The sequence below is a fragment of the Chionomys nivalis genome, chromosome 22 (genome assembly GCF_950005125.1).
Source record: "Chionomys nivalis chromosome 22, mChiNiv1.1, whole genome shotgun sequence".
NCBI classification, from domain to species: domain Eukaryota; kingdom Metazoa; phylum Chordata; class Mammalia; order Rodentia; family Cricetidae; genus Chionomys; species Chionomys nivalis.
Genome location: NC_080107.1, coordinates 6,662,598 through 6,678,709, shown reverse-complemented (window position 1 = coordinate 6,678,709; position 16,112 = coordinate 6,662,598). Strand labels below are relative to the sequence as shown.

General features: G+C 44.6%; 1 protein-coding gene across 3 annotated transcripts in view; it reads right to left on the bottom strand.

The window, feature by feature from the left end:
• Ccdc141 (coiled-coil domain containing 141) overlaps window positions 1–13,650 on the bottom strand; it is a 141,587-nt gene extending 127,937 nt beyond the window's left edge. For all 3 annotated transcript variants that reach the window (XM_057755593.1, XM_057755595.1, XM_057755594.1), the window contains exons 1-2: window positions 13,484–13,650; window positions 11,326–11,448 (exon numbers count right to left, since the gene is read on the bottom strand). In XM_057755593.1, the coding sequence (XP_057611576.1) occupies window positions 11,326–11,448; window positions 13,484–13,585 (225 nt within the window). In that variant the 5' untranslated portion in view covers window positions 13,586–13,650. The remainder of the gene's footprint in view (window positions 1–11,325; window positions 11,449–13,483) is intronic.
• Window positions 13,651–16,112: the final 2,462 nt, after the last annotated feature.

Below are 16,112 nucleotides of genomic sequence, written 5' to 3'. Positions count from 1 at the left end.
GTGTATATTGGAGGAAATTAAGCATATTATTAAATTACTTTCACTTGTTTCTTTTTATTTTGCTTTTTGATTAGGTTTGGTAATTTATGCTCTCGAGGACTCGGTTCATTTCCTCTGAGCTACTGGATTCATGTACATACAGATGTTCTTGGCACTTTCTCATTATACATTTAATGACTATGAGATTTACAGTAAGACCTACTTTTCATGTCTAATATTGATAATTTTTGTCTTCTCTCTTTTTCCTTCTTAATCTGGCTAGAAAGGTTCAACAATTTAATTGACCTTTCCAGAGAGCTGGCTTTTGGCTTATCGATTTTTCTATTGTTTCTGTTTTCAATTGTATCGATCACTGTTCTTTGTAGATCCTTCCATTCTGCTTGCTTTGGTTTTAATTTGCTTTTATTTCTCTAGTCTCTTAAGCTGAGATCAATTTAGGATATTTATTCTTTACTAAATAAGCATTTAACATCCTAAAATTTACACATGCCCCCTCAACATGTTGAATTACAAATGAAGCTTGTCCTTGCAGTTCCCATTATATATTCCCATTTATCTCTGCTCTAAGAAGTGTGCCGCTCTAGCAAAGCATTTTCTCTTCAACACATTAATAAAAGTTTAATGGCTGATGGGACCACTGGACCAAAAACACTCAGGCACTCAGAGAGCAGTGAGAATAGCCTTGGGTCGTTTGCATTCCTCAGTTCCAATTAGGGAAAACTCAGGGTGTGTTTGAGTTGACTCGAGAGAAAACATACATTCTATGAAATTGAATTTGAGGTATCCGATTTTTCTGTTCCCTGTCTAAGGACAGGGCGTTCGACTTCTGAGACAGTCCGATCACCATCTGTATATGAGTCACTGAGTCACCTTCTTTGATGTCTCGCTTTCCTAGCTCAACTTAGTGGCAGAGGTGGATAGTGGGGGGCTGAAAAGCCAGGGTTCTACTTTTCCCATTGGGCCATGCTCTTCCAGCCACTGTCTCCCCCAGTAAGTGGAGAGGTCAAAGGGAGGGGAGAAGGGGGGCATGATAAAACAGTTACATTTTTGTTTGTTTGGTTGGTTGGTTCTTGGGTTTGGTTTTGGTTTGGGGGGGGTTGTTTGTTTTTGTTTGTTTTTTCAAGATGGTTTCTCTGTGTAAAAATAATCCTGGCTGTCCTGGAACTCACTCTGTAGACCAGGCTGACCTCAAACTCACTGAGATCCACTTGCCTTGCCTCCCAAGCGCTGGGATTAGTGTGCGCCACCAATGCCTGGCCACTTAATTGTTTTTTAACTGATTCCAAGTTTCTCCATATTGTTTCCACTAACATGTTTTTTAATTTCCCGATGAATGAACTTTTGCCAGGAATTCTGAGGAGTGAGCAGGTAGGCTGCTTTGGGAAAGAGATCAAAATTTCACACACCACCACGCTACAGTACAGAGACTGGGAGGTAGGGGTCACAGTTCACCTTGGTCTCCTAATGACTGACAACTAGACAGATTTCTTATATAATGAAAAAGCAAGTCCCTTTAAGAAACCTTGAGCTTTGTACGTTTAGACATTATTACATAATTACATTACATAAAGGCAAAGACGCATTTGGGCTAAGACAAACTAGGCATGCACTGTAAGGAATTTAAAATAGAAAAAAGAATTTCTTCATTTTCAGTTAAGTAGAATGCATAGTGATGTCTTCTTCTAACCAGAAGGACCTGTCAGCTTCTAGCTAGAGTTTGAAAGGCACATTGCTAACTGTCATCTACACTGCAAATACACTGCAAATACTTTTTTTGCCCACTCCAAGGTTTGCTCTTGAATTTGGATCTGGATCACTCATATTTACTTCCTAGGCAGTGCCAACCACCTTCTCCATCAACGGTTATGTGATTTACCAGACAGCATTAATCCTTCTTCCTCATACAGTATCTTGTACATATTTCTGTGTGTGAAGTTATGATATAACTCTCCTCCTCCTGATCCAGAAGCCGTAGTGGGATGTACATCAAACAGCCGAGAATCATCACAGATATTGTCTTTGGATGCCTGCTCACTCATCCATATTTTAAGAAATGAGTGACACACACCTCAGAAGTGTCTGTTACGCCAGCTTCCCTTTTAGAGAGATCCAGTTCCATTTCTCAACTCTTTCCCCATAAAAGTTCTCATTTTCCTCTGCTGTAATTATTCACACACGAGTGCTCCCTTCATTGTCCTTAGAGGATGTGACAGTTGCTGGTGGCCTCTACCCTCATTCTCTGTGGCTCTACCACAAGCTGCCCCATATTCAGGTTGCCTGAAGCAGTCATTTCTTTTGCCCAGCGAGAGAAGGAGACGAGGAAAGCATCCTGGACTCTCCACAGGCAAGGTGGGGTCTCTACTGAGGCTGGAGGGTCTCCTCCCAAGGTAGTTCCCTCACAGACTGGCAAGCTTCTTACCCATCAGCTGGGATATCAGCAGATCTGCTGCTCAGGAACCCAGGGGCATCTCCATTCGGGGCCTCTACTGCTGCCAGGATTTCTCACCTGTGGCAAGTGTCACAGCTCTAAGTCATGGAGCCCAAGCCCAAGAGTAGCCAGGCTCTTGAAGCTGGGACCCACACAACAATCCAACTTCATTCATGCTTCATTCTGTCTGCCAAAGCAGGGAGGACATCTGGGTCCTCTGGGGATAAGGGACATAGACCTTCATTCTTCATAAGAGGAGGGCCAAGGACTCAAAAGCACCTGTAATCTCCTAGAATCATGCTGTGTTCTAGATCTTTCCAGATTCGCAAAAGGGATGCCAGTATCTGCTGCACCCTGTCACGGTCTGTCCCCTGCAGAAATGACAATGCCTTTCTGTCTTACTGAGTCAGGGCTGCTTGATTTCCCAGGATACGCAGGTGTAGAGATACACAGATCATGTGACTCGTGATCCCCACAGGTCCTTCAGCTTCGGCCAAGGAGCCCAGTGTTTACTCCGGAACCAAGAGCTAAGAATCTTCCATCTCTGTGCCCACATAATTGTCTCCATCTGTTGTGGAAAATTATTTTAAGATGTGCTACATTTGTTTGCGCTACGGAATGTTTGTTTAATGCTACAAAGGTGTGTTGCACTATTTTCTGTAGCATTTGTTTAACTCTGTGAAGCTGTGTTACTTTGCCTGCCTAAAACACCTGACTGGTCTAATAAAGAGCTGAGAAAAATCTGGGAGAGACAGACAAGAGTGAGAAGGAGAAGAGGACTCCAGGGGCCAGCCACCCAGCTACACAGCCAGCCACAGGAAGTAAAGAATGGTATATAGAATAGAGAAAGATAAAAGTCCAGCGGCAAAAGGCAGATGGGACAAGCCAAGCTATGGCTGGGCATACATAAGTAAGAATAAACCTCCATATGATTTATTTGGGAACTGGGAGGCAGCTCCCCCCACCCAAAGAGTATGCACCAAAGAGCCAAATGAGTGAGAGCAAAAAACAACATCCATCTATACTTTATGTACCTTTTAAAAATGAGCTCACATCAATATTTCATCAATAATGGACACTTTTTTTGTTTTTCAAGACAGGGTTTCTCTGTAACTTTGAAGCCTGTCCTGGAACTAGCTCTTTTTTTTTTTTAAAAAAATATTTATTTATTGTGTATACAATATTCTTTCTGTGTGTATGCCTGCAGGCCAGAAGAGGGCACCAGACCTCATTGCAGATGCTTATGAGCCACCATGTGGTTGCTGGGAATTGAACTCAGGACCTTTGGAAGAGCAGGCAATGCTCTTAACCGCTGAGCCATTTCTCCAGCCCCTAGAACTAGCTCTTATAGACCAGGCTGGCCTCGAACTCACAGAGACTCGCCTGCCTCTGCCTCCCGAGCGCTGGGATTAAAGGCGTGTGCCACCACTGCCTGGCCTAATGGACACTTTCAATGTCTGCTTCATGGGAACAAATCTTCTGGAATCCACTAACTTAACGTTTCTGCTATGGCTTGATTGTGTTCTCTCAAATTCACCTGTTAGCATAATCCTCCATGCAATGGTATTAGGAACTGGGCCCTTTTAGAAAAGGCTAGGTCACGGGATCTCTGCTCTATACATGAATTAATACCAGTACCTGTAAGGGAGCTTGAAAGGGAGACAATTTATTGCTATTTGCCTTCTTTCTCTCTCTCAATGAAGACACCATACTCTTGTCCCTCGCATGGAACTGCCACAAGGCACAATCTTGGAAACAGAACTCAGGCTCCCTTCAGCTGTGACACATACGTGTCTGTTCTTTCTAAACTACTCTGTCCGTTAAAGCAGCACAAAGGGGCAAAGATAACCTCTCACTTCCACTTCTAAGAGCATCGTTTTCCCAGATTATCCACAGCACTTTCTAGCTCGAAAGAACACCATTCAAAACGAGCCTCCTACGTCACTCTGCAGCACACGCTGGTTATTGGAATGGACTATCCAGGAGAGCAAACAACATGCCAACTAGAATACTGTCGATGACACATGAAAATTTAAATGTTCCATGGTTGCCAGAATTTTTGTTGGTGTATTTTAGTAGAGAAGTTTCTCAATAGCAAAGCTTAAGAGAAGTTCTCCATAATTTCTGCTCGGCCCCTACCTTATCTCAGCGACCTCATTCAAAATGATAACTAAAAAATTCATCAGATGATTTCCATGACTGGCACCCTAAGGCACAAGTCCACTTACCCTCTCCTTGTAATGTTCCATATTGATTGGGAAGTTGACATTAAGATTGGGAACGGATCAGGGTGTTTACTCTTATTAATGGTAAAGAGGATTCCGAAGTTCTGGAACCATACAAACCAGACGGTTCCAGCTTTCTTCCCCCATTTCCAAGATCTGGTCCCCACCTTGGTGCCTGCCTGAAAGAAGAACTAGATTTGGGGACATGGCTGTCTCGGAGAGAACTGTGGTCTACATCTACCAGTTGGGGATATCTGGCTTGCTCAGCAGAAGCAGAGAGGAGAGAGCTTGCAGTCTACAGAGGACACCAGAAAGAACCCTTCATTCCCCAGTGGTGGCCACTCCTCGCTCCCAGTCTCACCAGTCAGGCCGCACATTATCCTCACTTCTGCTAGAACATGAGGTAGAAAGATGGAGAGAAGTTTTCCTAATGTTAGAAGCTGCTTTTCAGAATTCCAGACTGGATAGAGGACCAGCCATGATCCAGGAACCCTGCAGGTCTTTGGCAGAAGACTAGGACTGGTGAACTCCCGGGAAGGCTGGTTCTAACACTAGCTAAGGAAGCAGAAACAGCGACAGGGTAAATGGATTAAATGAGAGGTAAAGTCAACCAAACCAAAAGCAAACACTCTTCTTTATTACATTTCTTTTTATCTGGGCTGGTACTAGGAGAGACCATCACATTTAAGGTGGGCCTTCCTACATCCACAATGATTAAGGCAATCAAGGCAATGCCCCACAAACACCCTCCCCCACCCCCACACACCCACCTGATGGAGACAATCCTTGAGGTGAGGTTCGCTGCTCAGGTGATTCTGCATTGTGGCAAACTGACATTGAAAACCATTGCGCCACGCAAACTTACTATTTCCTACCAGGGAAATATTTTAGTGCTTCCTCAAAATCCTAAGCGTGGAAATGCCATACAATCCAGTAACTGTGCTGCGTCATGTGGACCAGAAAGATCTAGAGTTAGATGTCCGAGCAAATACTTCCGTGCAAGTCTTGATAGCAGTACAATTTACAAAAGCCAGAGTGGAAACAATCCAAGCTCCCAGAGACAGGTGACTAAACAAAATGCTCTCCAACTGAGCATCTTTCATTCAAAAATCTGAAATCAGAAGTACTCCAAAATTTGGGGTTGGAGAAGGAGCTCAGTGGGCGAAGTGCCTGCTTGAAGATCTGAGTCCAAAGCTCCAGGACCCGTATGAAAGCCAGGCACAGTGACCCAAGTTTGTAACTCCAGTGCCGGGAGGCAGACACAGGTGGGCCCCTAGACTCATTGGCCCATCATCCTTGACAAATCTATGAGCTCCGGGGCGAGTGAGAGACCCTGTTTGAAAACCAACACAGAGAGCACTGACAGAAGACGCTTGATCTCAACCTCGGGATTCCACGTGCACGCAGAACGTATGAGTATACGCATGCGCGCGCGCGCGCGCGCGCGCACACACACACACACACGCACGCATGCACGCACCCACACGTGCACGCGCGCACACAGAGTACTAGTTTGCTTTCTGTCACTGTGATAAACACCATAAACAGCTTTGGGGAGGAAAGGTTTTGTTTGGCTTACTGGTCACCGTCTGCAATTGAAGGAAGCCATGGCAAGTAATCAAGGCAGGAGCTGGAGGCAGGAAGTAATTGAGAGACCACAGAGGAGCCCTGCTTAGCAACTGACTCCTCGTGGTTTGCTCATCCTGCTTTTCTTAGTGTCCAAGAACCACCTTCCCAGGAAAGGGCCCCGCCCACATGCTAGGCCCTCCCATGTCAGTCATTAATCAAGACAAAGACCCACAGAGTTGCCTATGGGTCAATCTGATTGAGGCGGTTTCCTGGTTGAACTTTTCTCTTTCCAGATGATTCTAATTTGTGTCAAGTTGACAACAAAACCAAGCAGTACACACACTATTCCAGAACCTAAAACTTGTGCGCACAACCGTGTCACAATGGATGGAAAATTCCGTACCTGAACTCAGGCCATAGGCCACAGTCAAAATGCAGGCATAATGAAAACACCAAACTTATCTTTATTCTCTATGTATAAGGTGTATCTGAAATAAATGAATTTTGTATATTTACTAGGGTTCAGTGCTCAAAATATCTCATTGTACATATACAAATATTCCATAATTCAAAAAACTGAAAAGCAGGAACACTTCTGGTCCAAGCATTTCAGATAAGGGATATGCAACTATTACAATTTGTGTTATAATTCATTCATTCTTTGTTATTCATTATTCAAAAAGTGAGATTCTTGTACAAAATACAAATACTATGTAAGAAAACAGGTCAGGCATTAAAAAGTCAAATATATTATTCCATTTATATGTAGGGTCTAGAACAGGCAAATATATAGAGAAAGCAGACAACACTGGAAGCAGAGATAATAATGGGAGTAACTTCTTAGGAGCTATAGAGTTTCTGTTCAGTGTGATTAATATTTTAGAAACATACACAGTTGATGGTTATATGATGTGAATGTAATCAATGCTACTGAATTGTACACAGAGAAGTGACTAAGACAGTAAACTTTATGGTGCTTATATTTTGATGCATAAAACATGGTTTTAAACGCATTTTGAGCAAATACTGCAGCTTAATTGCAGTCATTCACACTATCCCTTGTTTATGAAAATTTTTGATGTGAGAATTTTGACATTACTACTCATATGTTCTATCCACAGCATGCCTGTTTCTACGTCAGTCATCAGAAATAGGATAAACATCAGCCACACTGGGCCAGACATGGCATCTGAAGCAGGAAACCACCAGACTTCCAAGAGTCAAATAAGAGGTAAAGTAGGTGGTCTGTAGTCTCCCTGAAGGGTCATTCCTCCGTGAAGGCTAACGTCACATGCCCACAACCAGGGGCGAATGCCCAGGGGTATCCTGGCACATAGACAACTCCTTTGGTCACTAGAGATGCAGTTAAAAGACAGACCCTGATGACAGAAACACCCTAAGCAGCATCCCAAAGTTTTCTCCACCTCTTTATTTCTGCCTCCAACCACTCTGTGCCTACCTGGGGGCACAGAGTCAAGGGCAGCCATAGGCAGGTCTTAGCCTGGGTGAAGTCCTCCCTTCCTCCTTCCTGGATGTCTTCTTTCTCATTGGAAAGAAGTTAGCACAGTGTGGGAACCCAGAAGCCTCTGGGACTTAAACCTATTTCCACATGATTATTTTCACCACTGAAACCGGAATGATTTTTTCCCTCTGGATGCTCTAGTGGGATCGTTAAGTACATAGCTGAAGGCAAAATCAAATCCCTAGGGGCACAGACATCGCCAGCATTAGGAACACTTAGGAAAACCATATGTTCCCAGCATTTCCCCCTTATTCTTCATTTTGAGGGTTGAATTTGTTCAGGGGAAGGCACAAAATGGCTTTCGTATTAAATGTTCACATTAGTCTGATCTATTCATCATTAGCATAATAATCAGGCCATTTTCTCCATTAAAGACAGCATGCACTTCCGGATGGCGTTACACTTGTCTTCCCAGATTTTGTTTCTGCCAGTGAAGGTAACTGTTATTACCCTACTTCTCCAAACATATACCCTTATCCTAGCAAGGGCAAGTATCACAGTCAACCAGAAAGTTGTTCACTTTTGACTCCAAGAGCCCCCTTCCAGAATATTTTTCCCTCTAATTGGGACACACCACAGGGTTCTATACACTGAGAAAGGCCTAGAATGAACACTAGATATTAAATATGATTGGCTTCCTGAACTACCAACATCCTTTTCCTTTGAAAACCTCATATTACAATTAACTTGAGACCAACAATTTTCTGCCCCAGGTTAAGTTGTGACAACCCTGATAACGAAGGAAGTGGCAAATTAGTTGGGATCCAGTCGAGAGATTTAATTACCATTATTTCTAAGTTGGCACATTTGAGACAGACTCCAAACTCCTTGATAACTCCCCACCCCATCTCTTTTATACAAACATTAAATAAAAATTTTAAATCCCAGTACAGTTTGAAGGACAGACCTGATAATTAAAACCCCTCGGGGACCGAGCTGATTAGGTTAAGAGCAGACAACAGATGGGTAAGGAAGGCTATGAGACAAGGCTGGATAGATCCAGAGGCTGTGACTAGAAGCGTAGGTTAAGCCAGAGTGTGTTTTCACCCGCGAACCTGTGTTTTAGATCCATTTGCAGGGAGGTTGAAAATGACTCCCGGTTCTGTGGCACACAACGGTAAGATCCAGCCGACATGAGTCTCTGATCTCCTCTTTCCTTACTATGCAGATAAAAAGCCTGAAGTCCAGAAGGCGTAAGTAGCTCGTCACAGCCTAAAGTCTGGCTTAAAAGAACCAGGCATTTAGAATCCAGAGCCCTAAGTGTCCTGTAAGCAGACAGAGCCTGTTAAACAGAAGCCCCTTTTCCAGCTGAGCTCCAGGATAGGCTCAGATATAGAAGTAAGAGCATGGACCTGGGGAGGGCCACATTGTTCCACCTGAGAAAGAGTGCCTTCTAGTGTTTTCTCAAAGATATGCAAGAAGAAAAGCCCACAGCCCCAGAGGCCCCATCTGCTGCCAGCCACCGTCTGTGATTCATCAAAGAGCAGAAAATACCCGGCAGCCTGAGTTAGTGGGAACTGAGAAAGAAATGTGGTTTTAGGTCCAGATCAGCTCCCACAAAGGTTGTCAGGAGCATAGAAAGGAGAGGGGGGACCCACAGACCACAAGAAAGCAAATATCAGGAGTGGACTGGGAACAGTATTTGGTTTCTGTGGTTCACAGAGCAAAAGGTTCAAGAATGTGTTCAAGGGTTTCTTTGGCAACAAGAAGACTTTGAATTGTTTGTTGAGTTACATTAGACTGGGACACAAGGAAAACCCAGGTCTTTGGGTTCCTGGTCCAGCGCACTTTCCCATCACAACGGTGCTTTGTTTCGGGGCTGTTGCTTTCAATATACACAAGACTTCCTGATGGCCAGGGCTTGTACCTTGAGTGACAACTCAGATCCCAGACACCAGAGCAAGGGGCTGTCACACAAGGGAGTGAACATCAGCATCTCAAGGCTGTCTTCTTCAGGACTGACTCGTCCCTCGCCCTCTCAGTTTTTTCCCACAGTTTGTAAACTAGACGCAGGTTAGACCTGCCTCTGAATTAGACACCAAGTATGTGCTGTGGCCCTAGAGACAAGAAAAAGCCAGTATAACATCACAGAACATCCTGACCATCTCAGCACTCAGAGCCTTCACCAAGCCTCTTTGATCCTCACAAAGGCATCTGTTCACTTGCAGGTGAGGCTCATGATGCAGAGAATGGCTGCATCATCCTGCCCAGTTCCGAGGAGGCCAGCGTGGGAACCCACCGCTCTGTCTGTCGTTGTCATGGCAATGTTACGGATGTTTCTCTTTCAGTTTGGGTCCTCTAAGAGATTCCCCCAGAACATGAAGGAAACGCCGAGATCTGGAACCTCGCAGTACATGACGCCTGCCATCCAGAGGAGGGGCACCATCTACTCTCTGTCTCTCATGGAGTTGGCTCCTTGTACATACGCTGCCTGAGTTTAGAGTGTTGTGGGGCTGCCCTCACCCCTGTGCCTGCTACCACCCAAGGCAGCCAGATGTTACACAGAATGAAAACCACAGGGTCAGCTTTTTGAACGAGGGGCTGCACGTTTTCATTTTGCACTGAACCTCACAAATTATTGCCCTGACTTGGCAATCCCAAATCAGTGTTAATTTTTATATTCTTCACTAACTACTACAATATGTCCAGTCTGATTTTATTAACTGTGTCATCTGGTTTCAAGAACTCCTAATACTAAGCATAAAATCAAGTGGGTTTTTTTAAAATGATTTCTCTAAATGATTCTTACCAGAAAGTTACATTAGTAACAGAAAGCTCTGATGTATACGGGGAACTTAATGGAATGAATACTAAGGTAGGAATTTGTTTTCATTGAGGCAGTCAATGTAGGGGATATCACTAAATTCTTCACAGTGAAAATATTGTCCCTCTCAATTTTCTATTACATCAGGACAAGTTAAAAAAAAATAACTTGTGAGCCGAGCCGGGCGGTGGTGGCGCACGCCTTTAATCCCAGCACTTGGGAGGCAGAGGCAGGCGGATCTCTGAGTTCCAGGCCAGCCTGGTCTACAAGAGCTAGTTCCGGGACAGGCACCAAAGCTACAGAGAAACCTTGCCTCGAAAAACCAAAAAAAAAAAAACTTGTTTTTTATTTTGTTGTAAATGTCTGCCTGCCTGTCTATGTGTGTGTTCTTGCAGAGGCCAGGGAACAACGCAGGTGCCATCATCAGGAGTACCGCCCACCTCTTTTGAGACCAGCATCTCCCAATGGCAAGTACTTACCAATTGGGCTGGGCTGGCTGATCAGCAAACTTTGGGGATCCTCCCATTTTGTGCTACCATGCCGGGAATTTTTCCATGAGCTCTAGGGATCCCACCCAGGCCCTCATGTTTGCAAAGCAACCACTGGACCAACTGAGCTGGTTTTTTCCAGCCCTCGTTGCTTCTTCCCTGTGTCTATGATGATCCTTAGCAACAGTAGTGTCCTTGTCATTATCTACCGGCATTGGATTAAAACCATCGAAGCCCAATCAAGGCAGTGGGATCCAGAGCAAGGTGTGGCTTGGCATCACCTTCCTGTGTAGGTTTGGTTACCTTTGCTTCCTACCTGAGACTCTTACCTTAAGCTTGGCCAGGAGAAGCTCATGGTCACGAAGCAGTTTCTTGGTTTCATCTTGACTGCTCCCTATTTCTAGAAGATTGGGCTGTGACTCAGTCAGGTGGAGTTGTACCCATTCGCCACACTAAAAATAAATAAATAAATAAATAAATTAAAAAAGTAAAATGGATGTTTATCCTTTCTTGCCCTTTTCCTTTTTCCATTTTTTTAAATTTTAATTTCTAGTTATACCAAGCACACTTCCTCCTCCCATAGACATGGCCCAACACGTTGGACACAATAGGTCTAACACAAGCCCATGCTCTGTCTTCTTTCACTCGTAGAACAAATTCTCTCACGGAGTGTGGGTCTGAATTCCTCAAGTTCTCGAGTGAAAAATGCGTGCCTTAGATAATGTCTTCTTCGCCATCTCTAAGTCACTGAATGCAATCACATAAAACAACTCTCGACAGATGACAATTAGTGACACTTTACACAGGCAAAGTGAGGCAGGACCTTCACTACACACCGGCCTCAACATTTCTCCTCTGTCGACACGGTCTTTGCTCCCTGAAGAGGCTAAAGCTTGTTTCATTTGGAGATGGCTGTAGGGTAAGGGAGCCAGAGAAAGGACCATGAATGGCCATTCTGAGAGACAGAATCTGGTTAAAAAGACTTTCCCATACAATTTATAAAGTTTGTATTCTTTGTACCTCTGACTACCCTGCAGGTTATTCCCTAAACACCATGACTCCTCTACTCAAAGAGTATCTTAAGCTTGAGGAAAAGTGATGTTGACTTAAAAAAAAAATAATAGATTTGTCTCCTGTTCCTCCCTGCTGGAATCTGTGAGTTGCCCAAAGCATCATTAAATCGTGTGCAATCCTTCAGTTTTCACTGGTACAGCTTTGATGCCCTGGCATTCCCACCCACACCTCTGCAGAGGAGAGGGTGGGGAGTCACACCTCTGCAGAGGAGAGGGTGGGGAGTCACACCTCTGCAGAGGAGAGGGAGGGGAGTCACACTCTGCAGAGGAGAGGGCAGGGAGCTACACCTCTGCAGAGGAGAGGGTGGGGAGCCACATCTCTGCAGAGGAGAGGGAGGGGAGTCACACTCTGCAGAGGAGAGGGCGGGGAGCCACACCTCTGCAGAGGAGAGGGAAGGGAGTCACACCTCTGTAGAAGAGAGGGAGGGGAGTCATACCTCTGCAGAGGAGAGGGTGGTGAGTCACACCTCTGCAGAGAAGAGGGTGGGGAGTCCCTGAGGTCTTGTATTGTGTGCAGGAAGCTCCCATCACTGGGAACTTGGCCTTGAGCAGAACCCTGCATTCCACTGTTCAACATCAAATTCTGTTTTCCTTCTACAAATTTTTCATACTACTATAAAATTTGCAGCAATTAAATTAAATGGGTCTTGTCGCCAGTTTTTCTCCCCCTTTTGGCCAGGTTAGCATCCATTAAACATGAATTCTTTAGGTGGCAAACTGTCTAAAGAGCAAACTTATATTTCAGAGGCTTTTGTGTGATTTCAATCAAAGGGAAAAAATGATGGCAGTCTTCCACACCCAAAGACGTGTGGTCATATTGCAAACAGCTAAACATAAAATATACAGCTAAGCCCCAGTGGCTGTATGTTCCTGGTCTCAAGAGTCAGTTTGATATACAGTCTGTGGCAGGGTCTCCATCACCCTACAGTGGAGAAGTATTTGACACTGCCTGCACCAGTGGGAACAGTTCTGGGAGGCACTGGCAAGAGCCTCTTAGTGTTTCCACTTCTTGGTCCTGCTCAAGGCAGTGTCCCCCTCTGACCTGCCCCTCCATCACATCCACGCAAAAATAACAGACTGCCCTGGCCCACCTGACTCTTCACCTGACGTTCCAGATCCTTTGTGACATGTACCTTGCCTTTAAGGGCCAAACTGAAAGTACACTGTAAAGTTTGTTTTAAGTCGTTGTAGATACTTAGAACACTGAAAAGCAAACTGGCAACTTGTTGAAACTTGCCAGTCCTCTGACACTGATTTAAGTGATTAAAATCACTTATTATTTAGTATCTGTTCTGTGCTGTGTCCTGTGAACCTGTGCATTATCTTTTAGGACTCTCAGCACACCACAAAGAGCCCCACCCCCCACCCCACCCCCCGCCACAGCCACACAGAGAAAAGAAAGCTGTGTGCTTACCTTGACAAGGGCTATCACGATTTTGGAGTTCCCAGCTTGCACAGCTACAGAGCTGATGGTGGTGGTGGAAACACCCGCATGGGGACTTTCTTTGCAGGACATGGCACTTTAGAAGGAAGGTTTAAACCTGGGGCGGCGTTGATAGGGATGCGTGTCTGTTGGTCATGTTAGAAGGCATCCACAGGGCTACCGGACTCATTCGGGGAATGCTCTCGGCTCACACTGATTGCCCGGCCAAAAGGAAAGAACAGGAAGTTAAAAATAGACAGCCCCATTGAGCTTATCGAGAGGGAGGGGGAGGAGAGAGAGAGACAGAGACAGAGAGAGAGAGAGAGAGAGAGAGAGAGAGAGAGAGAGAGAGAGAGAGAGAGAGAGGAGCCAGCCACACCCCTAGTATGGTAACAGTAAGTGCCTGTTATTTTTGCCATTATCTGAAACTCAAGGGACAGCCTTGAGCTCTCTGCCTATCAGCTGATGTCCGATAACTAATGGAAAAAAAAAATACATCCTGACAGCCCGAATTAGTTTAGCCATTGAAACTGAACAGTTGTTAACTGTGGACTTTGAAACCAGAAAGTCGGTGACCTGAATATCAATCTTTTCAAGTCTAATTCATATGAAGAAAACTTCCAAAAATGATTCTTTTTGTTGGGGGATTAAGCCACAAAGTTAATCAAAAATATTTTTAGATTAATCTGTTTTTCTAAAACTTAATGAACTTTGCCAAATGAAGTTCGTGGAATGGTCACATTTTCTAAGAACTTCTTAGGGGTATTTTAAAACATTTCACCCAGCATTATTAATAAATATACATCTTCCCAGTTTTCTTCATGATGGTTTTATGAACATTTTCGAGCTCAGCTAACAATCAGCAACTAGGAAGCTCAGTACTTTGTTGTTACCTTTTAACTGTAGTAAGAGATGTACTTTTGTTTGTTTGAAGGTGAACATTTTGTTACTTTCTTTTTTATTTTTTTTTTAAAATCCTCATTTCTACCTGGAGCAAAAGAAGTCGCAGCCAGCTTTAAATCAGAGTCAGGCTCCCAGATTAATCCTTCTGCCAGAAGCTCTGCCTGTGTCAGAAGTTGTCTCTGGTATTAAGCAGCAGCTGTTGGATCCCCGTCAAAGAACAGCTGAAAATAACACTGAAGCTTAGGTCGGAGGTCGGAGGTCAGAGGCAAACACATCAGAGACACTAATTCCAAAGCAGCTGCAACCACTGGAGATCTCTGGGGTGAAAGACAAACCGGGGGACAGAGCCACAAACAGAGCCAAAGCAACCTGCTCCCTGCTTAAGCCCCCTCCCTGGGCACTGTGTGAAAGCAGGTTAGACTTGGGGCTGAGGCTCAGAGGTCTGAGTAAGCGCTATCGCTTTCTTTTGCTAAGGTTTATGAAAATATTCTTGAGCTGAAATGTGTGAGAATATGCATACATGTTTACGTGGGGCCACTGATCATTCTGAGAGCACGCCATAGTTGCTGTGCAAACCATATGCCCTGGACCCAGAGCTTCTGTGCTCAATGTCTGACTGCTGTACTGATGAAACGGGAACCACACCAAGATCCCGTTTCCTAGACTGAACAAACTTCACCGGACACCGTGAAGGGAGCAGCAGGAGCGAGCTCTGGCCAGCAGATGGAAGATACTTGACAGTGTGGGAAATGTTCAGAGTGGCTTTATTTTTTGACAGGGCTGAAGAGCTTGTGGGGGAAAAAACACTTTGGAATATTAAAGACAGTGTCTTCCACTGAACCAGTATGTAATTGGGCTGTACAAACAAAACAAATTGCAACCAGCTTTCGGCCCTAACAACCAACATCCAGGATGGCCATATCCTAAACTAAGTGTACAGTGGGTATTGCTTAAGTCCGTATCCGTCTTGCCAACCAGAACGGCAAACATCAACCTGCATGCAAACAGCATACTTTCACCCTAAGTTAACCCTGGGACTGGAAACTGCATGGCTCACAAGTTGCATAAAGGCCCTGGAGTGTGGAAGGGAATTTGGGGCAGCAGGCTACAAAGACCATGGCTAAATTAGCCGCTCCATTCAGAAAGCTTCTCTCAGGATGGAAGAGTGCGTCAGGGCTACAGGACAGCACAGGAACTGGAAAATGGCAGCCAGTTAGACAGAAAGGAGGGAGAGAAGGAAAGAAGAGCACAGGGCCAAAAGGCTAGTTAAGTCCAAGGTTTAACGCACGCCTTTAATCCCAGCACTTGGGAGGCAGAGGCAGGCAGATCTCTGTGAGTTCGAGACCAGCCTGGTCTACAAGAGCTAGTTCCAGGACAGGCTCCAAAACCACAGAGAAACCCTGTCTCGAAAAACCAAAAAAAAAAAAAAAAAAAAAAAAAGTCCAAGGTTTAAGGGCAAGGGGAATTAGAAATAGGACTTTGTTAAAAGATTAATCCAGCTACTCAGCAACATACTTTGTGTGTGGATGCCCTTTTTCTTAATTAGATGGAGCAGGTCCAGAGGATTTCATGAAAAAAAAAATGTTCTCTGCTTTGGTGGACATGAGCATTAAGTCAAATTGTATGCATGCATGCATTCCTAATTCTAATTCTTACTCAGATTCTTGGCTTTAAAACTTGCAAAAGAGCTAGGCGGTGGTGGTGGTGCACACTTTTA